Raw genomic sequence first — 25,988 nt, 5'->3', positions numbered from 1 at the left:
AATGATTTGGCCGGAGCGAAGGTAATAGCTTCTCCAGTAGTTACGTAAAAAGTGAAGTTAGAGACAGAACGGTTGCAGGAAAAGGTTTTAAACTTTTCCTTCATGTGTAGTGACCTGAACAATGGCTAAACAAGTTCCATCATCAGAGATAAAAGTGGCATCACAGAGAGATAGCTGAATATCTAAAACTTTGGGGATTTGGATAATCCAAAGGAAATGTTCAGCAAATCTTCTCTGATCAAGGCTCAGCAAGCTGGTCCAGAGTTAAATAAAGTGGCACAATCTGCTCCAACTGAAGATGATATGGGTGGCGCAGTGGTTAGCACCGCAGCCTCAGCTCCAGTGACCCGGGTTCAATTCTGGGTACTGCCTGTGTGGAGTTTGCAAGTTCTCCCTGTGTCTGTGTGGGTTCCTCCGGGTGCTCCGGTTTCCTCCCACATGCCAAAGACTTGCAGGTTGATAGGTAAATTGGCTGTTATAAATTGCCCCTAGTGTAGGTAGGTTGTAGAGAAATATAGGGACAGGTGGGGATGTGGTAGGAATATGGAATTAGTGTAGGATTAGTATAAATGGGTGGTTGATGGTCGGCACAGACTCAGGCCGAAGGACTTGTTTCAGTGCTGTATCTCTAAAAGATAAAATAAATATGAAGTAAAGGGAGTTCCGGAAGGCTATTATATTAAAAATGGGATTCTGATGAGGAAGCGGACACCTGCTCATAGACCTGTAGACGAAGAATGGACGGTTGTTTCAGTTAGTGGTACCACCCAAGTATCGCCAGGAAATATTAAGGATATCACATGAAATTCCTATAGTGCAACATGTCGGAATCCGGAAGACTCCTACCCAATTCCTAGCTTGGAAATCTGTGTTGGCTACAGGTGAAGAATGAAAGAGAATGAGTGTGTAAATGTTTTTTAATAATTTTTCATCTTCTGTTTTTTCACTCTTTTTGAAATTAAATGCGTTTTAAAATAGCATTTCGTTTCCCCCCAGGGATGCAGGTTTTATGAAAGTGCTTCCATTGTCTTTTTTGAGAACTAGTGTTAAGACTGAAAAGATTCCATGGATGCATTTTTTTTTTTTACCAACTTCACTGACCGGAGAAGATGTTGTTTGAAAGCCACCTGTGCTGGAGGCCACCTGTGATTTAGGCTCAGTAACAAACGAACCCTTGGTGACTTGGGGGAAAATGATTTCAGAGAAGCCACATGTCAAGGTTTATGGATCTCAGGAGGTCGACTCACTGGGGTTTGAACATTGTTTTCAGTTTTAGTTGTGGTATGAACTGTTTGAAGACAGTTAGTCTTTCCCTGCCAAGGAGAAATCACCCAGCTCACCAACTTCTCTACCTTTTTGAAGAAATCCTGCCAAGATCCAGTGTGGGGGGGAAAAAAAAATCCCTGGTGCCAAGTAACTCTTCAGGCACTGAAAAAAAGTTCTATGATTGAAGTGTGTGCTTGTGGGAAAAACCTAGAAAGCCTACTAGAATAATTCTTGACATCTGCAGAACAGACTGCTTCTGAAATGAACTGTGACCCATCTCCCTATACCTGGATGCCAGACCAAAAAAAAGACAACTGACTTCCTTCCATATCTTCCTCCTTTTCTCGTCAAGAATTAGCAAGTATTTGGCCAAAGCAGTTTTTTTAAATCTTCTTTTGTAACAGACCTCTGCAGAGTGAATTTCTGTATTTTTTCAGTGTGTGTGTAATTGGGGAATTTTTAAAAAGGGACCTTTTTATATTTTAATAGGTGTGTTTAATGCTTTGCTTTGTTACTAGTTAAGCCTTGTTTTATAATAAACTGATCTTGTTTATTAAAGAAACCTGATTGGTGTACTTTATTCTGGGATAAAAAATAGCGTATAAGATTGGCTGTATCGGTAACCTGGTAAACCGATGGTGTGACTGTGGAGAAGTGGAACTAGCAAGACTGCACTCCTCCTGCCTCAGTTGTAACACTATGCAACGTACTGCATCGGTTATGTAGGTCACACAGTAACAGATGCAGTGCATGAATGATCATTTCTAGAAAAATGACACCGTATAACTGTGGGCAACTGCTACTTTGAATCATAACTCGGTGCGAGGCAATCTCGTATATTGTGTGAAATTAAATCTATTACAAGTGCAAGGAAGTAAAGTTTATATATTACTGTATCCGATAAATGTAATTTGTGGATATGTATTAATATTAAAAAATCCTGACATTTCAATTTTATTTGGAACAGCAGGATATCAATGAGTAAATATTTTGTACAACAAACTCTGAAATATATTTAATTCTGATTTATGCTATATTATAAAATTAAAAATGTTCAGTGTCCCTTTTAATTTTCTTGCATAAACGAGCTCCTTTGTTATGCTGACTTGTTCTTGAATATTGGCTGTGCAGTACTTCGTGCAGCTGGTCATTCTTCAGATGTGAGACGAGATGTGACTGTGGGTAGGTTATTTCACACAGTTGAGCCTTAAGATCATAAGAAGTAGGAGAAGGCCAGATGTTCATATTTATGCAGTTCAAACATGTCTAACTGGATTAAAAATTAGTAATGGTATGTTTGGGGATGCTTCTTCTGCCTTGCTCAAGGACAATGGGCTGAATTTTAAGGCCTCCCCCCTCCCGCCAAAGAGTGGGGTGGGGTGGGGGTTGTGGTTGGCGTAAAATGGAGCAGGAGGCTCCGGGAGCCCTTCCCAATCCGCTCCCATCTCCGCCACCACTTTATGCAGGGCAGCGACGGCAAGAAATGGCCCGCCCGCCCCGGCAAATCCATGAGGATTTTCCCCATGGCTGGTTTGGGTTGCCCAGACCTGAGAAGCTGCCTGACAAAAACAGTTGGCTCTCTGATGGCCTGGGTAGGACCCTGCTCCCGATGGTGGGCTGCCCCAACTACCCCAACACCCAGCATACCCCCGTCACCCCAATCGACCACCCTTGCCTCGCCAGGGCCTGACCAATCTCCCCCAGCGAGGCAACCACAACTTACATTTGTTCCGGGCTCCCCAACATAATCATCTTCAAGCTGGGCTGTAGTCCTAGCAGTGGCCACTGCTCCCGGTGGCGCTGCTGGGACAGTTAGCTGCCGGCCCACTGATTGGCCGGCAGCTATATTAGGTGGACCACCTGCTTCAGCAGGTGGAAGTCCTGCCTCAGACTAATTAAAGTCTGGCGACCTGCAAAATACAGGTCAGATCCCCAGACGAGGCGGTAGCGGGTTCATCACTAACTTTTCAGTCGGTGGCTGGCTCCCATCCGCCCAGGGTTAAATCCCGACCAGTGAATCTCACTAGTACATGTGCCACAAGCTTAAACTGGTTACCTCATTATACATTAAGATAACTTGGGAGCTATCTGACCTGAGTGCCATATGGTAAACTTATCCACTGAATTATTAAAGGAACTTTTGTCACTTTGCATGTAGACAATGATCCTAGATTACAATGTTCACTAGAAGTAGTCTTTACAAAGCGATGTTAAACAAATGTAAAATTTTGTTCCAAGATTTTGCATAATTTTATGTCAGTCACATTCAACAATATCAGTGCAAGGAATGAGACTGTTTCCCACTTTTTGGCATCTAGTAGCAGAATCAAGCACTCCCAATCCGATGCGGCAATACCTAATGCAGAAATAAACAGAACACTAGCCACCATCTCAGAAGTAAAAAGAAAGTGCTAGCTAACCAACTGCACTACTCAATTTCTGCAACAAAAAAAAAGACAATTTTTAAAGATTCTGCCCTACAGCTTTATGCCTTATGGCATTTTCTCACACTTTAATAATTGTAACTGTAGTGTCAGTGGGAAAGCTATGTATATCCTGAAGCCCGTCCTCAGGCTCTGGAGTAAATGTACCAAGTATGCTACTGAAGTCCAGTTTAATCCCTCCTGATTTAACTTATTCAGCTCGAATGCTACAATTGATTTTTGCATCCCAGGGCTAGAGAAGGAGCAAAATAAATTAACCAACTGCCAGAAAATTCATGCCAATTAGGTAAAGACAGGGCGCCCGGCTCACTCTTGCACCTCCTACTTGAAGAATGATCACTTGAGTGAGGTACTGAAAGGCTGCTGGTGCTTGTGGAATAGTACTGCAATAAAAAAACACACTTTAGAGAGGGCAAAAAGGTAAAATTTTCAGGTATATAGAGTCATAGAATTACAGTGCAGGATATTATCCTGCCCTTTGAGGCGGGAACGGAGGTGGGGTAGCACACAATGGCATGGGGTGTTGTCTTCCTGAAGGGGCCGAAGGTATGGTTGCTAAATTTGCTGATGACACAAAGATAGGTAGGAATGTAACTTGTAAAGAAGACATAAGGAGGCTACAAAGGGATATAGATAGGTTTAGTGAGTGGGAAAAGACCTGGGCAATGGAGTATAATGTGGGAAAGTGTGAAATTGTCCACTTTGGCAGGAGAAATAAAAAAGAAGCATATTATCTAAATGGTGAGAGATTGCAGAGCTCTAAGATGCAGAGGGATCTGGGTGTTCTAGTGCATGAATTGCATAAGTTTCATATGCAGGTACAGCAATTAATTAGGAAGGCTAATAGAATGTTATCGTTTATCGCGAGGGAATTGAATACACAAGTAGGGAGGTTATGCTTCAGCATAACAGGGCATTGGTGAGACCACATCTGGAGTACTGTGTACAGAACTGGTCTCCTTATTTAAGGAACGATGTAAATGCATTGGAGGCAGTACAGAGAAGGTTTACTAGACTAATACCTGGAATGGGTGGGTTATCTTACGAGGAAATATTGGACAGGCTAGGCTTGTGTCCACTGGAATTTAGAAGAGGAAGAGGCGACTTGATTGAAACATCTCAGATCTTGAGGAGTCTAGACAGGGTGGATGTGGAAAGGATGTTTCCCCTTGTGGGAGAATTTAGAACTAGGAGTCACTGTTTAAAACTAAGGGGTTGCCCATTTAAGACAAAGATGAGGAGAAATTTTTTTCTCTCAGGGTCATGAGTCTTTGGAATTCTGTTCCTCAAAAGGCAGTGGAAGCAGAGTCTTTGAATATTTTCAAGGCAGAGGTAGATAGATTCTTGATTAGCAAGGGGGTGGAAGGCTTTCGGGGGTAGGTAGAAATGTGGAGTTATCAGTTCAGCCATGAACTTATTGAATGGTAGAGCAGGCTTGAGGGGTCGAGTTGTCTACTCCGCCTAATTTGTATGTTCATATCTTCACATGTCTGGGTCACGGAAGGCCAAAGACAGCCTTCCCACCCGAGATCAACTGAGGTCTGTAAGTGGCCAATTAATAGCCAATTAAGGGCAACTTCCTGCCTCCACTCTCATTTTACTGAAGTTGGAAGGGCCTGCTGTCATGTGGAGACACTGCCAGGTGAGACCTGGTGTGCTCCTAGCAGGCTCAGTGGTGGGGGGGGTTCCTTCCTCTGGGGGCTATCCATGGCTCAAAAAGGACCCCATGGTGGTGGTGGCTGGCCCTGTGACAAGACCAACCGCCGCCCTCCCCAACCCCCACCCTTCTCCTTCGCCAGGGCCTGCCTGACTGGATCTGGTGCCTCGGGGTCTCCTCCATCTTTGCCATTGCAGGCTTCCTACAGTACCAGCAGTGGCCACCACTTCCGCTGGCACTGCTGGTACCTCCCACTCGGAGGACAGCATTCCCAACAGCGAGTGGCTAATTAGCTGCCGGCCGTAGAATTCCACCAAGGGTCCGACAGAGGGCTGAGGCGGGGTCTTCCCTGCTTTTGCAGCCTGCTGCCAGACCTCCGTCGCTGAAAAAGAATCTAACCTATGGAGTCATAATGGCGCAGAAATTAGCCATTCGGCCAGTTGAGTCCATGCCGGCTCTCTGCAGAGCAATCCAATCAGTCCCATTCCCCACCTCTAACCCTATAGCCCTGCAAGTTTATTTCCAAGTGTCCATCTAAGTTCCTTTTGCAATCATTCATTGTCTCCACTTCCACCATCCTTGTTGGCAGCATGTTCCAGGTCATTACCTCCAAGGAGAACAACCCCGGCTAAAATCCCTCATCCCTGAACCACTCTGGTAAATATTCTCTGCGCCCTCACATCCTTCCTAGTGTGGTGACCAGAACTCAACGCAATACTCGAGTTGTGCCCACCCAGAGCTTTATAAAGATTCAGCATAACTTTCCTGCTTTTGTACTCAATACTTCTATTTATAAAGGCTGAGATCCCATATGCTTTGCTAACTAATCTCTCAATATGTCCTACCACCTTAAAAGATCTATGCACATGAACCCCCAGGTCCTCTGTCTCTGTACATGCTTTAGAACTGTATGATATACTGTACAGTGCCTCTCCCTACCCCTTTTGCTAAAATGCATCATCTCACAGTTCTCTGTATTAAATTGCATCTGCTACTTGTCTCCCCATTCTACTAGCTTATCTATGTCCTGTTGCAGTTGATTGGTATCATCTTTGCTGTTTGCCACACCTCCAAGTTTGGTATCATCAGCAACTTTTGACATTTTACTCTATATTCCAATGTCCAAGTCATATCAAAAAAAGCAGTGGTCCTGGCACTGACCCTTGGGGAACACCACGGTCTACCATCATCCAATCTAAAAAAAACTATTTACGGTGATTTGCCTTTTTCTGTCTTTTAGCCAATTTATTTTATCCAAGCTGACACTAACCCTCCTACTCCAAGAGCCTCAATTTTGTTAACCAGCCTTTTACGTGGTTCTTTGTCAAAGGCTTTCTTAAAATCCATATAGACAGCATCCATTGCTTTGCCTTTATCAACCTTCTCTGTTACCGCACCAAAAAATTCAATTAGTCCAAGCACAATCTGCCTTTTACAAATCCATGTTGGCTCTCCCTAATTAACTCAAATGTTTTCAAGTGGCTGTTGATTTTTTTACCGAATTATTTTTTGTAAAATTGTGAAACCTTACCCACCACAGATATTAAACTTATCAGCCTGTAGTTACTAGGGGATGAATTTTACAGAGCTCACGATGTCAGGATTGGTGGGGGGGAGGGAACATGACGATTGCTCTGGATGAGACCCGCCGCCGACCTCAGCGCTGGCAGGGCCTGTCCTGATCTCGGCAGTGGCAAGGCCTCATGTCAGCCCCCCCACCGCTTGGCATCAGGTCCCACATTACGATATGCAGATGGGCACTTACCATTCGTTAACATGCCAGCCGCTGCAATTCAGACAGCAGGTTCAGATCTTTATCCTGGCAGCCGGTATCAACGCGCCTTTGGATCCTGGTCCGGAGAAACGAGCTGTGACTCCTGGGAGGAGGTACTTTGTCCCTAATAGGCTCCACCTCAACTCTTGCTACCTGCTTACTATTAACATACTGGTAGAACATTTTTGCGTTCCCTTTTATGCTAACTCCCATCCTATTCTCATATTCTCTTTTTGCCAGTTATGTTTTGCTCTTCGCTTCCCCTCAACTATTTGTATTTTGTCTGGTTCTCGCTTGAAGGATTCATCTGACATGCGTGATGCATCTTTTTTATTGTTTCATCGTATTCCCTGTCTCCCTCATCATCCAAGGAGCCCTAGCTTTGATTCCCTTACCTTTCACCCTTGTTGAAATGTACCTAGCCTGTAATTGAAACATCACCCATTGTTCTGTTATAGTTTTTCAGATTCAGATTCAGAGATACAGCACTGAAACAGGCCCTTCAGCCCACCGAGTCTGTGCCGACCATTAACCACCCATTTATACTAATCCTACACTAATCCCATCTTCCTACCACATCCTCACCTGTCCCTATATCCCCCTACCACCTACCTATACTAGGGGCAATTTATAATGGCCAATTTACCTATCAACCTGCAAGTATTTTGGCTGTGGGAGGAAACCGGAGCACCCGGAGGAAACCCATGCAGACACAGGGAGAACTTGCAAACTCCACACAGGCAGTACCCAGAATTGAACCCGGGTCACTGGAGCTGTGAGGCTGCGGTGCTAACCACTGCACCACTGTGCGCCACTGTGCCGCCCTGTCAATCTTAGGTTCCATTTTACCCTTGCTAGATCTCCTCTCATCCCATTGAAGTTAGCTCTTTTCCAATTTAGAAATAAAAACAGAAAATGCTGGAAATACTAAGCAGGTCTGGCAGCATCTGTGGAGAGAGAAACAGTTAACATTTCAGGTCAGTGACCTTTCATCAGAACCTGCATCCACAGTACTTTGCTTTTATTTTAGTGTCCAGTTTAGAAGTTCTACTTCAGATTGTTCCTTGCTCTTCTCCATTGCTAATTTAAACTTTATAATACAATGATCTCTTATCCAAGTGTTTCTCCATAGACATATGGTCCACTTGGCCTGCCTCATTCCCCAGCACCAGATCCAGAAATCCCTCTTTCCTGGTTGGGCTGAGAACATACTGGTCAAGGAGGTTCTCCTGAACATATTTCAGAAACTCCTCCCCCTCCTCTCCGTTTACCTAACATTACCCCAATCGATATTGGGTAATATCACCCCTCTATAGTTCTTTGCACATCTCTGTGATTTCCCTCTATCTCTTTCTCACTATTTGGAGGCCTATAGAATACTCCCATTAGCATGATCGTCCTCTTTTTGCTTCCCAACTCTAACCAAATGAATTCTGCCTTTGCCGCCACAAGGATATCCACCCTTTCCAACACAAGGGGCTGAGATTTTTGTGAAAACAATGGCCGCCCTTGCGGGTCGCATGTTGCAGAGCCGCCGTGATATTAAGTGCGGCAGCTCATTTAAATAGCCGGGGCGAATTGCACCCCCCGATGACATGGAGGGGGCAGGCTGTCCATTGTCAGCAATGGCGTCAGCTGTCTGTGTGCAGGCGCTGAAATCATTTTTAAAGGGCTTCACGCCCTACCAATACATGTAAATAGATAAAGAAACATGTAATAGAAAAAATTAAAAACATTTATTCTGCCCCTCTCCCACCCACCCCATAACAACTAAATTAGTACTTGCCCTCTCACCCCCAAATCACTTATCTTGTCCACCTGATCTTCCCCCCCCCGCCCCCAACCCTGCAAAGTGCGTAAACTTTACACTATAACCCTTCCCACAAAACCCTACACCAATGATATATACTTGGACTTCGCTGCCCCCGCCCCCGCACTGAGAAACTTGCCTTCTCCTCCCTCCCAACCTGTGTTACGCCTCAATTCCCCCAAAGGGCACCCAAAGCCATGGGAGTGCCGGCCAGCGGCACGAAAATCGCACCGGGCCAGACAGCGGGAACGTAACAGTAATTAATTTTTTAAAAATTCATTCATAGGATGTGGGCGTCGCTGGCTAGGCCAGCATTTATTGCCCATCCCTAATTGCCCTTGAGAAGGGCATTGATTTTAATTAATTTAAATATTTAAATGGGGCTCCCATTGCTGAGCGGCAGTGGACCGCATTGAGGCCTCGCTGCCGGCAATATCGGGCTGGGTCTTCCCGGTTGGGTGCATAGCGGCCCTCTCCTGGAGGCATTTTCAGCACCACCACCCCCCCTCCACCATGAACCCCGACATCGGAGGATCAGTAAAATTCAGCCCAATGTCTGCCCTAATCAGTACTGCCACCCCACCTCACTTTTATCCTTCCCTATCTTTTCTGAACACTTTGTATCCCTGAATATTAAACACCCAGTCCTCACCATTTTAAAACCACATTTCCGTTATTGCCAGAGCCACTACATCATATTCCTGAATGGCTATTTGTGCTTGTAGCTCACCAGTCTTATTCATCACACTTTGTGTGTTTACATACTTGCATTGTAAACATCTTTGTATTCTTAGTAGTCCATCTTAGTCTGCTCCTAACTAATATGGTACTTCTTTCTCTAGTACTATCCAACACTCCCACTCCTTTATGCACCATATTCCTCTTTTCTACTTCTGTATACTGGTGCCCATCCCCCTGCCAAATTAGCTTAAACCCTCCTCAACCACACTAGTGAATCTCCCCCTGAGGACATTAGTCCCAGCCCTCCTGCAGTGCAACCCATCCCTTTTGAATAGGTGCCTCCTGCCCCAGAACTGGTCCCAATGTCCCAAGAATCTGAAGCGCTCCTTCCTACCACGTATTGATCCTCCTTACCTTCCTATTTCTACTCTCTCTAGTACATGGCACTGGGAGTAATCCAGCGATTGCAACCATCGAGGTCTTACTTTTTAACTTTGTATCTTTATAATTTAAATTTGAATAATTCCACATGGATATGAATGTTTATGAATATTCCCAGCTGCACTGAGTATAATACAGCTGCGATTCTCCGAAAGTGTGTTCTGCTTCTGTTTGATACCTTATGGGAGTCATCTGTTTATCACCCATGCACAAATATCACATCTACCTCAGATGTTCTCACTGTAAACACCAACTTGAGTATTATCTGTAAGATGACTAGAACTGACTTACCTCCTGTAACAAGTTATACAGACAGTTCTGCAATAAGTATAGTGTGTAATACAGAATAAATCCAGCTTGTTATACTCCAGGAATCATCGAGTTTTTGTAAAATATATTCACAGGTAATGTTAACCGGAATGAGTTTGTGACTTATCAATAAGCAATGTGATAATGAAAATATATTCTCTTTAGATTGAGGAAGTTCCCGGGGAGTACACACAAGATGATTTAGCTGAAGATGATGTCATGTTGTTGGACGTTTGGGATCAGGTCTGTTAAGAAAATTTTTAAAACCCCTACATGTAATTGGTATACGTGATCAACATGACATGAGTGTACATAATGTTCAGCTTCCTCCTACCCCACCCAGCTGCTATCACAACTGATGGACTTGGCTGGTTTGCTCAAATATACTTGTAATCAGGCTTTAATTACTCTGATTTGGGTTTTAACAAAAAAAAAATTGTAATTTTGACAATCATTAAAATTAAGCTTACTACCTGATGACCGACTTGTTCTTGACAATGCTCCTCAAATTCACTTCTTCTGATCCTGCTTTTCAGTTTCATGGGCTCAAACCAATTCAGGTTAAATTTAACAAAAAATCCAAATTAAACTGAGTTAGTTCAACCCTAATTTTATCTCAGAGGGCCCTATAATGACATCTCATACTAGTTAAAAGGATATTAAAAGAATACTACTGTAGTACTCTGTGTAATGAATTGCATTATGAAATGGGAAGATCTGTGCTTAAATCTCTGATTCCTCACCAAACGCTATCAGCAGGAGCTCGAAGCAGCGACCAGATCTTCCCCAAAAAAGGACTATATTATTAAGAGGGTCATTGCATGAAGCTTTACCTTGGACTACATTGCTTCATATCACTCTCTTACAAGCATCAATGGGCTGGATTTTATCTGGATAGCAGGAGCCGCATGGGAGGCTGAAAAATGGGGTTGGGCACGTTGGCCCGGAAACTCGACATTGGGACATTGGTCCAATAGGAGAGCAGCAGCAGCAGCCAGCCACACCAAGAAGGGCTTATCCATGCCAGAGAATGTACCGGACTCGCCTCAGGTATCTCCAAATGTCTGAGCCGCAGTGTCAGCAAAGACTGTAGCACTTCAAGGAGGCCTTCACCGACTTATGTGTCATGCTGCAGGATCAGCTGCAACCCATGCAGTTCAGTGGATACTAAATGCCCGTGGCCCTGAAGATCACTATGGCACTCAACTTCTACATGTCTGGCTCTTTCCAGGGATCCACTGGGGACATGTTTGGGGTCTCCCAGGCAGCAGCCCATCGCTGCATCAAGGAGGTGTCTTATGCCCTGTTCAAGAAGGCCGGCGACAATGTGTGGTACCGGACCGACCCTGACAGGCGGTGAGGGCCATTGGCTTCGGAGCCATTGCTGGATTTCCCCAGGTGCAAGGTATCATCGACTGCACACATGTGGCCATCAAGGCTCCAACAGAGCAACCAGCCACATTCATCAACAGGAAGGGCTTCCATTCGATCAATGTACAACTGGTCTGTGACCATCGGAAACTCATCCTCAAGGTGTGTGCCACTTCCCGTGACACAGCCGTGACACATACTTCGACAGTCCCAGGTGACACAGCTTTTCAGGCTCCCTGCTTGCCTTCAGGGATGGATTCTTGGGGGCAAGGGCTACCCATTGAAGACATGGCTACTCACGTATGTGAGCAACCCTCGCACTGCAGCTGAGGAAAGATACAACACCTACCACAGGTCCACCCGAGCGACCATTGAGCAGGCCATTGGGCTGCTGAAGATGAGATTCTGGTGCCTCAATCACTCTGGTGGAGCCCTGCAGTATGTTCCAGTGAGGGTCTCGTGTATTGTGGTGGTCTGCTGTGCTCAGCATAATCTAGCACGGCAGACAGGGAGGCCTTGCATTAAGAGGACCTAGTTGATCACCAGTCCTCATCCGATGAGAAGGATGTGGAGGAGGCTAATGAGCAAGCAGAACTGGATGTTGCATAGGTAGGCTGGATGGCTAACAGGCAACAGCAAAGGCACTGGTGGAGTGACAGCGGTGAGAGGATGAATGCTGTCATCCTGAGAAGTCAGCAGGTTTGCGCCTCACAGAGCCACTGCCACTCACCCAGGGTGGTGCCTCAGCAACCTTAGTAATCTGTTGGAGGGCAGATTGATCGACTACTATGAGAGCCTGCAAGCTCTTTGAGTAGTGTTTTCTGCAGCCATGAAGGTAGCAGTCTGAACCTAGATGGCAAAAAGCTGAGCTTTCGTGACCCCAGTCTCAGTTTCCACTGTTACCTCAGACATTGGGTGGCTTTTGCCTGTGCTGCATTGGAAGTTGAGGCATCAGTCATCAGACACTGCATCCTGGTTAGGTCTACAAGTGTTCTCCTGGAGTCAGCCACAACTTCCAAAGAACAGTTGGAAAGAATGGGCTCCAAGGTCTGCTCGAAGCCCTGTGCCACATTGGTGCCAAACCCCTTCACGTTCCCTCACACTGACAGCAGACTTTCTGGCAGGCCAGTCAATACACCAAGTATTTCATGGTGCATGTCCATCATCCATTTTCTGTCTTCCGTCCCATCAAAATCCTCATCTGAGTCTTCCGCAGAAGAATACTTGTGTGACCTTGCCCTCTGGGGGGCTGGCACCTGCCTACCCTTTCCCTCTGCCCTGTCTGCAGCCTACTCATGCCCAGTGATGCATCACATGCAGACCCTTCCTCTATGCTAGCTTCTAAAGTATGTGCAGTGGCAGTATTTGAGCTGGTGACTGCGAGTATGAGATTGAGTGACTGTGTGTTTCTTTATCATCAGTCCCTTGTTTCTCTTGGACTTTATGCTCTGGCACCATTTGCCTGGCCAGGTGGCAGTTTTTGTGTATCTGAATGGGAAAAGTCACAAGGATAGGAGGTGGGGTGGGGAAGCAAGAGGTGCATGGTTACACTATCTACAGCCTGTAAATCAGAAGAGATTGTTGGATGAAGGGGAATTGGGATGTGAGTAGCTGGATTAGGCAGGAACATACCATCATTTTCAATGGTTTCAGCTCCATCACTGGCCATGGCCTCAGTCATGGCCATTCCAATGATGGCCAGCACCATCTCCTCCATTCGGGGTGATGGCATGCATCTGTGCCTTTCCCCCATTGGTTTGGTGCTGCTTCCTGTGGTTCTGCATCACATTGCCCTGTAAGAGAGAGGTAAGTGTGTGAGTGAGTGTGGTCCAATGCATTTGGGTGATGTGCCATTCATAGTTGAATAGCTGGCAGTGTCTGTGAGCTGTGGGTGTGAGGCTTTCAGAAGTACTAAGTGTGTGAGGGTGAACTGAAGCTATGATTATTAGATGTAAGTCATGAAGAGATTGTTGGTAGGTGAGTGATGGGGGTGTGGTGAACTGAGCAACACTTTAGGGTGGTGGTGAAATTGGTAGGATATGGTATTTGAAGGCACATTCACTGACCTTGACCACTTTTGTAAGGTCATTGAACTTCTTTGGTGCACTGCATCCAGGTCCTTGAGGGTACAATGCTGGCATTGACCCCAACGGCTATCTGGTCCCACTGCCTTCTCAATGTCTGTCTGGAGGGCCTCCTAGCAGCCTGCTGTTAGAGGACCTCTCTCTTCCTGTCCAGCTCCTGCACCAAGGCCTCCAGTGCTGCGTCAGAACTCCTTGAAGCATGCTCTCTGCCTGTTGTTCTGTTCTTACAGATCAGAGACCCTTCCCTAGCCACTTTCAGCATCCACTGTAACCAGAATGCACCTCCCCTCTAAAAGAGGTACAGTTTGGCTTTAAGTATTGCAGACTAGCTTTGAGTGGTGTTCGCTTCCCACGAATCTGGGCCCCCTGCTGAAGTGTGCAGTCACTGATCTGGATATTTTCCACTGGGCTGAATGCTACTATTATTTAAATTAGCATACAGTGCAAAGTTTCAATGCTGCCTGCATCATAATGAATGAATGAGCATGGGTCGATTGCGTATTGTGATCCTGCACTTTTTCGGGCCTTATCCAATTTTTCCCTCATTGAATTTCCCCCATTCCATTGAAACATTGGCATTAATTCAAAATATGTGTCTTTCAAGTGGTATTAACATAGAAACTAGGAGCAGGAGTAGGCCATTCGGCCCTTTGACCCTGTTCCGCCATTCATTATGATTATGGCTGATCATCCAACTCAGTAACCTGTGCCCGCTTTTGCCCTATACCCTTTGATCCCTTTAGACCCAAGAGCTATATCTAACTCCTTCTTGAAAACATACAATTATTTGGCCTCAACTGCTTTCTGTGGTAGCGAACTCCACAGGCTCACCACTCTCTGGGTGAAGAAATTTCTCCTCATCTCAGTCCTGAAAGGTTTATCCTGTATTCTTAGACTATGACCCCTGATTCTGGACACCCCCAGCATCAGGAACATTCTTCCTGCATCTACCCTGTCAAGCCCTGTCAGAATTTTATAGGTTTCTATGAGATTCCCCCCTCAGTCTTCTGAATTCCAGCGAATATAATCCTAACCGACTTAAACTCTCCTCATACATCAGTCCCGCCAACCCAGGAATCAGTCTGGTAAACCTTTGCTGCACTCCCTGTATAGCAAGAACATCCTTCCTCAGATAAGGAGACCAAAACTGCACACAATATTCCAAGTGTGGCCTCACCAAGGCCCTGTATAATTGCAGCAAGACATCCCTGCTCCTGTACTCGAATCCTCTCGCTATGAAGGCCAACATACCATTTGCCTTTTTTACCGCCTGTTGGACCTGTATGCTTACCTTCAGTGACTGGTGTATGAGAACACCCAGGTCTCGCTGCATATTCCCCCCTCACTTTATAGCTGTTCAGATAATCTGCCTTCCTGTTTTTGCTACCAAAAAGGATAACCTCACATTTATTCACATTATACTGCATCTGCCATGCATTTGCCCACTCACTCAACTTGTCCAACTCACCCTGAAGGATCTCTGCATCCTCCTCACAACTCGCCCTCCCACCCAGTTTTGTATCATTTGCAAATTTGGAGATATTACATTTAGTTCCCTCATCTAAATCATTAATATATATCGTGAATAGCTGGCGTCCTAGCACCAATCCCTGCGGTACCCCACTAGTCACTGCCTGCCATTCGGAAAATGACCCATTTATCCCTACTCTTTGTTCCTGTCTGCCAACAATTTTCTATCCATCGCAATACACTATCCTCAATCCCATGCACTTCAATTTTACACGCTATTCTCTGATGTGGGATTTTGTCGAAAGCCTTCTGAAAGTCCAAATAAACCACATCCGTTGGCTCCCCCTCATCAACTCTACTAGTTACATCCTTGAAGAATTCTAGTAGATTCGTCAAGCATGATTTCTCTTTCATAAATCCATGCTGACTCTGTCCGATTCTATCACGGTTCTCCAAGCGCTCTGCTATAAAATCTTTGATAATGGACTCTAGAATTTTCCCCACAACTACGTCAGGCTGACTGGTCTATAATTCCCTGCTTTCTCTCTAAATAATGGGGTTACATTAGCTACCCTCCAATCTGTAGGAACTGTTCCACAGTCTATAGAATGTTGGAAGATGACCACCAATGCATCCACTATTTCTCGGGCCACTTCCATAAGTACTCTGGGATGCATACCATCAGGCCCTGGGGATTTATTGGCCTTCAATCCCATCAATTTCCCCAACACTATTTCTCTACTAATGCTGATTTCCTTCAGTTCCTCTCTCTCACTAAGCCCTGTGTTCCCCAACATTTCTGGTATCATATTTGTGTCCTCCTTTGTGAAGACAGAACCAAAGTATGCATTTAGTTGATCAGCCATTTCTTTGTTCCCCATAATAAATTCCCCTGTTTCTGACTGTAAGGGGCCTACATTTGTCTTCACCAATCTTTTTCTCTTCGCAAACCTATAGAAAATTTTACAGTCCGTTTTTATGTTTCCAGCAAGCTTGCTCTTGTACTCTATTTTCCCCTTCTTAATCAATCTCTTAGTCATCCTTTGCTGAATTCTAAACTGCTCCCAATCCTCAGGTCTGTTGTTTTTTCTGGCGAATTTATATGCCTTTTCCTTGGATCTAATGCTATCTGTAAGCCATGGTTTGGCTACCTTTCCCGTTGTACTTTTGCGCCATACAGGGATAAACAATTGTTGCAGTTCATCCATGCGCTCTTTAGATGTTTGCCATTGCCTATCCACCGTCATCCCTTTAAGTAACGTTTCCCAATCCGTCATAGCCAACTCGCACCTCATACCTTTGTCGTTTCCTTTACTAAGATTCAGGACCCTAGTCTCAGAATCAACTACGTCACTCTCCATCTTGATGAAGAATTCTATCAAATTATGGTCGCTCATCCCCAAGGGGTCTCGCACCACTAGATTGTCAATTATTCCTCTCTCATTACACAATACCCAGTCTAGGATGATCTGTTCGCTAGTTGGTTTCTCAACATATTGGTCCAGAAAACCATTCCGTATACCCTCCATGAATTCCTCCTCTACGGTATTGTGACTAATTTGATTTGCCCAATCTATATGCAGATGAAACTCACCCATAATTACAGATGTTCTTTTATCGCGTCTCTAATTTCCTGTTTAATGCCATTCCCAACTTCACCACTTGCCCCTTAGTGTTTCTCAGCTCTACCCATACAGTATTCAACCTTTACAGTGGTGAACGTCCAATTCAACGTTCAAAATATTTCAACAACAATTGATATGAAATGACCTATGGAAAATAAATTTTCTGTGAAAATTTATGTTTTGTTTACCAGACATATCCCAAATCTAACCGTCCTGGGAAGCAAGTTATAAAGAGCTAGTTGTTAAAGCAGGTGTTTTCATATATAGCTGTCAACATACAATTGAATATTGAAATTGTTTTGAAAGTATAAATGCAATGGATAAAATATTGGCAGTGTGATCGAAGGTCTGTAAAACAATTGTCCATTAATATTTAGGTCTTTGTCTGGATTGGGAATCATGCCAATGAAGTGGAGAAAACGGAATCAGTTAAATCAGGTAAGTGTGAATTATCCTCTTGTATCTTTAGAGGGATGATTTTATAAGGGTAAAGATTAAAGAAGAATCAATTTATCAAAGTTACAAGTTGAAGAGATAAACAAGTGAACAATTTAAAAGGGTTCATTTGACCTGGAGAATGTAAATGATATTTTGTCATTCCCCGTCCCCAAGCCTCCAACCAGTCATAAAACTTTCTGCCCCTGCTCCTCTTGAAGCTCTTGACGTGCCTGGATACAATTTCACAAGAACTGGGCATCATCCTTATTTCACCCAAGTGGCATTCTTCAGCCTAGAAATTCAGGAATGACCATTGGTTGCTCAGGGTGGTAAGTTTAGTACAGAATGGCAGACTGGTGAGGTCCAACATGTCCTTGATATTGGGCCTTGCATCTTATTGTCATTGAGTACAAAGAGAAGAAAATAGGGCTACTGCTATCATCGCAGTGACTCTCAGTTAAGTGGGGGGGGGGGGGAGGGGGAGGGCTCAGGTTGCGGTCGTAGGTCGGGGACCTGGAGTTTACTATTAGGGATTGGCATCTGGAGTTTGCGATCAGTGGTCGTGACTGAGATTGGGGGTAGTTGGGGCCAGTGGGGGACGAATGGGGGTTGGGAGAGGTGGTGATGGGATATTTTTGGGTGTGGCAATCAGGCATTTTAATATGGAGTTAGGAGGAGCACTCCTTCTCCTGGATCCGCATTCAGGTTCTTATTTACCATCTTGGTTGGCAAGCACTCCATAGAGCTGGTCGCCCTGAATGCAGCCTGCACCTTACTGATACTGGCTGTCTCAGGACAATCCAGTGTTGGAGCGGAGACCTCTAGCAGGCGCTAGCCCCCTTATTGCATATGCAAAGGGCTTAATACCTGCTTCAGTTGCGGGTAAAGGACTCCTCTTGCCAGTGTTGCAGTCAATGCATTTCTGACTGGAGGTCTTAATATGCCCTATATTCAGCTTCAGACCTCATTACAGCCTTGGCCAAAACATAGTAATGTGAGAGTGACTGCCCTTGATATCAAGGCATTTGACCGAGTGTGGCATCCAGGAGCTCTAGCAAAATTGATATCACTGGGAATTGCGGTAAACTCTTCACTACTTGGAGTCATACGTAACACAAAGGAAGATGGTTGTGGTTGTTGGAGGGCAATCATCTTAGCCCATAACATCGCTGTCAGCTAGGCCCAACCATCTTCAGCTGCTTCATCAATAACCTTCCTTCCATCATAAGGTCAGGGGTGGCGATGTTCGCTGATGATGGCACAGTGGTCAGTGCAATTCTAGACTCCTCAGGTACTGAAGCAGTCTGCGCCAACATGCAGCAAGACGTGGACAACATTCACGGTTTGATTTGTTAATTGGCAAGTCACATTCGTGCCATACAAGTGCTAGGCAATGACCATCTTCAACAAAAGAGAATTTAACCATCTCCCCTCGATATTCAACAGCATTATCATTGCTGAATCCCCCACCATCAACATACTGGGGATTACATTCACCAGAAACGTAACTGGACCAGCCATATAAATGCTGTGCTTCCAAGAGCAGGTGAGAGGCTGGGAATTCTGTGGCGAGTAATTCACCTCCTGACTCCCCAAAGACTGTTCATCTAAAAGGCACAAGTCAGGAGTATGATGGAATACTCTCCATTTGCCTGGATGAGTGCAGCTCCAACAACACTCAAGAAGCTCAACACCATCCAAGACAAAGCCAGCCTGCTTGATTGGCACACCTTCAACATTCAGTCCCTTCACCACCAATGCACTTTGGCAGCAGTGTGTACCGTCTTCAAAATGCACTGCAGCGACTTGACAAGCCTCCTTCAACAGCACCTTCCAAACCTGTGACCTCTACCACCTAGAAGGACAAGGGCAGAAGACACATATGGCTGAATTTTACACCGCCCCAGTGGATCGGATGGTGGCGTGGCGGCGACATAAAATTGAGTGGGAGGCTCCAGGAGGCCTACCTGCCCCACTCCCACCTCCAGCCAACTTTACAGCGGGCAGGAAGAGGGGAAACGGCCCGCCCGCCCGAGGCCATTCAAGGCTCTTAAGTGGCCACTTAACGGTCACTTAAGGGCCCTCGCCCACCACCTCAGCTATTTTACCCGTGGCAAGCAGGCATGCTGGGGCGTGAAAGGCCGCCCAGCGATAGCTGCTGGCCTTTCCGCGTGCCAGTTTGGGGGGGGGGGGGCCATGGCAGTCAGGCACAGGGTGCCCGATTGAGGGCCATCCCCGCCTCCCAACTCACCCCAGGGGCCCAAGACATCCCCTTCCCCTCGAACGACCACTCCAGCCTCACCAGGGAAGGACCGATCTCCCTGGTGAGGCATGCCCAACTTACTTTCACCCATGGCTCCATCTGGTCGGCTGGGCTGCAGTCCCAGCAGGGGCCACCACTCCTGGTGGCACTGCTGGGACTAAGAGCTGCCAGCCTGCTGATTGGCCGGCAGCTCAATGAGGCGGGACCTCCTCCCTCAAGGTGGAGGTCCTCCCTCGGGACAATTAAAGCCCTGGGACCCGTAAAATATGGGACGGTTCCCCGGGCTAGGCGGAAGCAGGTTCGTCACCAGTGTTTGTCGGTGGCAAATTCCTGTCCGCCTATGGTAAAATCCAGCCCATAGGAACACCATCACCTGCAAGTTCCCCTCCAAGCCAGACACCATCCTGACTTGGAACTGTATTGCCATTCCTTCACTGTCACTGGGTCAAAAACCTGGAACTCCCTTCCTAACAGTACTGTGGGTGTACCTACCCCGCATGGACTACAGCGATTCAAGAAGGCAGCTCATCACCCCCTTCTCAAGGGAATTAGGGTTGGGCAATAAATACTGACCTTGCCAGTATCGCTTTGGATTAATGCATTTACCTAGCGGTTCATCAGTGGAAGCCTAGATATTTGCTATATATCTACATGTATTACACAACACACATTGCCAATGTAGGCATCCCATATAATAGGATGTAGTGCCAAGCATTATTTCCATTAGACTGTCACAATACATCAAATTCTACTTTTCTATCTAAAATTATACAAAAATATATGTCTAACCTATATACATACACAACCATCTATGAAAGCAAACTAATTCAAAGCTATCTGTATAGATTCCCCATCAAGTCAGGAGGTCCTATCTCACATCTGGCATTGTTTGTATTAGTAGTTATGCCTTGTCTTTATCCCTGTACATATATTTAATTTAGTTGACTGCATTTAATGGGCACGCCTCAATACAAATACAAACTTAGCGAAAGCTGTTTTATTCTTCAGATTCTTAAAATAAAAGTCAGTGAAAGTAAAACAATGAAACATTTGATTAAAGATCTCTGAACATGGAGATTACAAATGTGGAAATGATTGTCGTTGAACTGAATGAATGAAGTGGGGGAAAGTGCACATATTTTCTTAAAGAAAATGATTGATTAAAAACAGGCACACGATAAAAGCACGTTTTAGAGGGGATACAACTAGTCCAATGCTTATCTGTTTCTAAAAGCAGAGGTTGATGGGTTTTTATAAATTTATAGGAAACAGTAAATGTAGCATGGAGGAAAGATTTGTGTTTGAGTATCGAAAACAATCGAAGAACTTTGCTATATGTAACGGTTTGGTAAGTTGAAAAAAAGAACACTTCTTGTAGCCGGGGAAAGATGTGTAGTTGCTGTTTGTTGTGCTCTGCACAACTTTGCGCTAAATAGTGGAGAGACATGAGCAGGACACCTCCTCGGGCGATGAGGACGCAGAGGGCTTGCAGCAGAAAATGTGTATGGGAGGACGGATAGCAACCAGGCAACGCATGTAGTGCGAGTAGCGAGCAAGGGATACACGACAATGCCTCATTGATCAACGCTTCTCCAGACCCTGAAGTCCACCATGTGCTCTACGCACCACACACTCATTCACCTGTTGTGTAGCTGTCCGCATCTACAACATCTTTATCTCCACCATTACTGGCAGCAGTTGACTGAGCCATTGTCCATGTGACTGCATCCGTGGAGAAGCACATGAGTAAAAGTGGTATGGCAATGATGTTATTCCATACATTGGTACTTCTGTCAGGCCAATGATGTAATGGGAGGAGACACACTTCATTCACACAGTAAAAACGATACACGTTAGTGAAGGACATTTAGTGAGAATAGATTATACATTGGAGTGTCACCTGTGTAGACCCATTTGTGTCACGGTGTTTTTTTAAGACGTTTGCGGGTGATCCTTCACGGTGCCACTTCTGCGCTAGCAGCTTGACTGGAGGAAGGCTACAAGTTCACAGTGCAACTGATTCTGGAACTTTCGACTTTCCATTTACAAATGAGGATCTATATCTTGATTTTATTTTGGCAGATCCCTTGCAAACTTCTTATGAACTTTTGGCAGACTTCCCTAGGGGGCCGTGGGTCTATTTGAGAACCTCTAGTGAATATCTTGAAATTAAACAGCAAAAAAAGTGTTTGCTGTCACGTTATGAATCCCATGAGATTATCACTTCAGTTACATTATCACAAGGTCTCAACTTTTCCTTTTGCCCATGCGAGTCATACCATTTTGAATGTCATTGCAAATATCATCTAACATCTTGATAGTTATATTTAAATTTTTAAATATTGTGCCTACTAAAAATAGTCAAGATAGTTTCACAACACCCAGCCAAATTTCTTGAGACTGATGTAGAAAAATTAATTGAACAACAGCACAACAAGGGCACTCCCAGGAGAATATTAATAGTTGTTATGGAGTTCCTCACAGAATACCTCTATCTCCATAGGAGACAGCAGCAAATTAACTGAGATATCATTAGGTACCATCAGATCTAATTTTCACTGTCCTGAGCAAAACACGCAATGCATCTGAGTCTCAATAATTAAGGAGTATTTAATGCAGTATTGACCACTGGCTATCATGCCACAGCTGCCAGCATTGCATATTTCATGACCTTATTACTAAATTTTTAAAGTTCTAAAGAGACACATTAAATTAAATAGAAGCAGTTTAAGGAAAAAGGGAAAGAAAGGAGTTACGTAAGAACCTGACTAGCCAAGAGATAAACTAAATTTAGCAATCAGAACCATAGATTTAAAAGACAGAAATGCCTCAATCATTCACTTGCCAGTACAACCTTCATTTTCTTATGAACCAGATAATGTAACTTAAAATTGCAATATGTTATACTCATTATTCCAGACCTTTGAATACCAGCTTCCCATAATCCCCACCAACATCTTTGGTAAACGCATCCCATTTATAGTACAGGGTGTTTTTTTGGCATAAGTCAGGGCAAATGAAGTTGTAAACATTAACTGCCACAAGACTGAGCAGCCAAAGCCCTCCCTTTGTCCACATAGTAAAGATGTTCAATTACCACTCATCCATGTAGACTTTCCTCAGCAAATAAGAAAGTTCTGACAGAATCACCAAATAATTTCAGACAAAGAGGACCTTTTTTCCCTTTCAATCTCTTCTACCAAAATACCAACCCAATCATCATTTTATTACAGCATATTTCGGTCTTAAGTAACTTGGCATCAACCGCCTTGCTGTCCTGATAAATTGTATGGGCTTTTATACATTGTCTCATTAAATACCTCTGTAAAGCCTTTCCCACCCACTGCCACCACCTCCCCACCTCCCCCCCTCCCCCCCCCACCTCAACCCCACTCCGCCCTTGAGATGATTTTTTTTGAGATTGAAGAACCCTAGCGCTGATTCAAAGGCCCTTCATATTTCTGGGACTCGATCTGTGCTCAATGCTCCAGGTATGGTTTCAATCAGGGCATTGTGTAGCTGACCTCTAAGGATTTTTCTTTGTTTACAGAATTTTCCTGAGGTTTCTGTGGCTCTGCTGTTGAAGTTATGGCAGATGACAAAGAGAACTCCAGTAAAATTTCCCCCCGGGTGATAAAAATGAACAGACTAAAGAGTGTGCAGGAACAGAGAGATCTGGGGGTTTGTGTGCATGGATCTTTGAAGGTGGCAGGATATATTGAGTAGTTAGCAAAGTATATGGGATCTTGAGCTTCATAAATAAAGGTATTGAATACAAAAGCAGGAAAGTTATGCTGAACCTTTATAAAGCTCTGGTTAGGCCACAACTGGAGTACTGCATCCTGTTCTGGTAACCATACTTGAGGATGGATGTGAGGGTCCTCGAGAGGGTGCAAAGGAGATTTACCAGAATGGTTCCAGGGATTTGGGATTTCAGCTACAAGGTTCCATGAACAAATAAACACACACAAACACACAACTTAGGAGCAGAAGTAGGCCACTCGGCCCCTTCAGCCTCCTCCGCCATTCAATAAGATCAACTCCACATTCCCACCTACTTCCAATAACCTTTCAGCCCCTTGCTTATCTAGAATCTGTCTACCTCTGCCTTAAAAATATGTAAAGACTCTATTTCTACCACCTTTTGAGGAAAAGAGTTCCAAAGACTCACAACTCTCAGAGAAAAACATTTCTCCTCCTCTCTCTTTTAAATCGGCGACCCCTTATTTTTAAACAAGTTCTAGATTCTCCCACAAGAGGAAGCATCCTTTGCACATCCACCCTGTCAAGGCCCCTCAGAATCTTATATGTTTCAATCAAGTTGCCTCTTACTCTTCTAAACTCCAGCGGATACAAGCTTAGCCTGTCCAACCTTTCCTCATAACACAACCAGCCCATTCCAGGTATTAGTCTAGTTTCTGGACTACTTCCAAAGCATTTACATCCTTCCTTAAATACTGTACACAGTATTAGGTTGGAGAAGCTGGGGTTGTTCTCCTTGAAACAAAGGAGATTGAGGAGAGAATTGACAGAGATGTACAAGATTATGACAGGTTTAGTTAGGTAAGGTAGGCAGAGAAAAGCAATTCCTATTAGCTGATGGTACAAGGACGAGGGGATGCTGATTTAAGGTCTTTGGCAAGAGATGCGGGGGGGGTGGGGGGGCGGAGGGATGTGAGGAAGAACTTTTTTATGCAGTGAGTGGTAATGACCTGGATCTCGCTGCCTACAAGGATGGTGGAAGTGGAGATGATCAATGATTTCAAAAGAAAATTAGATGGGCACTTCAGGGAATAAACTTGCATGCATGGGGTTAGAGCACGGGAATGAGACTGATTGGATTGCTCTATAGAGAACCTGTATGGACTCAATGGGTGAATTGGCCACCTTCTGTGCTGTAATGACTCTGATTCTAAGACGGTTCCATTCCCAAGCACTGATATGCTTCACATTTATTTGGAAAGTTGCAAATTCAATAAAGTATTTATACTGTTTTGCAAAAAATGTATAACAGTGATCTGTTTTCTCCCCATATCAGCAAAACGTTACATTGATTCAGATCCATCTGGAAGGGACAAAGGGACTCCAATCATTATAATGAGGCAGGGATTTGAGCCCCCAACATTCACAGGTTGGTTCCTTGCCTGGGACCCAAAAAAATGGACTCTGTAAAGAAAGCTATGGCTTTGCTGTGAGTGGTATAGAATTCAGCCAGCTGACTGCTTGTAACTTTTCACAAAAAATCAACTGCAAACCTACTTAAAGTATGTAACTAATATGAAATGTCTGCTTGTTTCCAAATTTGAATGTATTTCTGCTGTCTTTCCAATGCTTTGTGTACTACTGTTAATTTGTAATCTTTGTTTTTCTCATGTAATATTTGCATTTTGTGATTGCATTTAAATAATAAAGTAGCTGATACAATTACAACATGTCTAAAATTGTAAAAAAAATTGTAATCCATATGTAAGTAGTTGTACTCTGCAACTATCAAAACAGAGTCAGAAGATCAAAATTAGGCCAAATAATCTTCATTTAAAAAAATCGAAACAAAAATTGAAAATTAGATCATTTAATATTAAATCAGAGCACTAGGAGATGAACTTCCATGGGGGTGTGCACCATTTTTACAGAGTTTCTGCAGCTCTTCCACTGAAGTTACAATAGATGATCAGGAGAAGGATCATGGAAATTCACCCAAATAAAAGCAAAATACTGCAGATGCTGGAAATCTGAAATAAAAACAAGAAATGCTGGAACCACTTAGCAGGTCTGGCAGCATCTGTGGAAAGAGAAGCAGAGTTAACGTTTCGGGTCAGTGACCCTTCTCTGCTTCTCTTTCCACAGATGCTGCCAGACCTGCTGAGTGGTTCCAGCATTTCTTGTTTTTATTATGGAAATTCACCCACTTGGTTTCTAACTGGCAAGTACTTATGCTAATAGATGATTTTAAATTGAGCCACTCAGCATGAACCTTGAGTAACTGATGTCAATAAACTAGTTTCAAAGTTGAAGCTTATCTATACCATCTGACTGGAAAATATCATCGTGTTCCTGATCTCCTGCTGTATCCTACCTGTAATTTATTTATTTCAGATGTATAATGAAGGCAAAAGTTTAAAGCACAAAGCTTATTTAGTTAATGTTGCCCCAAGTAGGCTTGGGTCGCTAGATTTTAGCTTATCTTGACCATTTTCACACTCTATCCTCTGTAATAACTAACAAGGTCAAGGAAGCCATTTTAATACTAACACACGACCAAAGAAACCATTTTGTATCTTGCATTAACGACTGTATTAATCAAATTAGTGTATTAAGTAGTAACCCGTCAAGAAACAGATGATTACAAAGCAAT

General features: G+C 44.3%; 1 protein-coding gene across 1 annotated transcript in view; it reads left to right on the top strand.

Moving 5' to 3' along the window:
- Nucleotides 1-25,365, top strand: part of scin (scinderin) — a 164,871-nt gene extending 139,506 nt beyond the window's left edge. The window contains exons 14-16 of the mRNA XM_068009548.1: nt 10,548-10,625; nt 17,310-17,370; nt 24,672-25,365. Of these exons, the coding sequence (XP_067865649.1) occupies nt 10,548-10,625; nt 17,310-17,370; nt 24,672-24,805 (273 nt within the window). The 3' untranslated portion in view covers nt 24,806-25,365. The remainder of the gene's footprint in view (nt 1-10,547; nt 10,626-17,309; nt 17,371-24,671) is intronic.
- Nucleotides 25,366-25,988: the final 623 nt, after the last annotated feature.

The sequence above is a fragment of the Heterodontus francisci genome, chromosome 2 (genome assembly GCF_036365525.1).
Source record: "Heterodontus francisci isolate sHetFra1 chromosome 2, sHetFra1.hap1, whole genome shotgun sequence".
Lineage (NCBI taxonomy): Eukaryota > Metazoa > Chordata > Chondrichthyes > Heterodontiformes > Heterodontidae > Heterodontus > Heterodontus francisci.
This window is presented reverse-complemented; position numbering and strand designations above follow the sequence as displayed.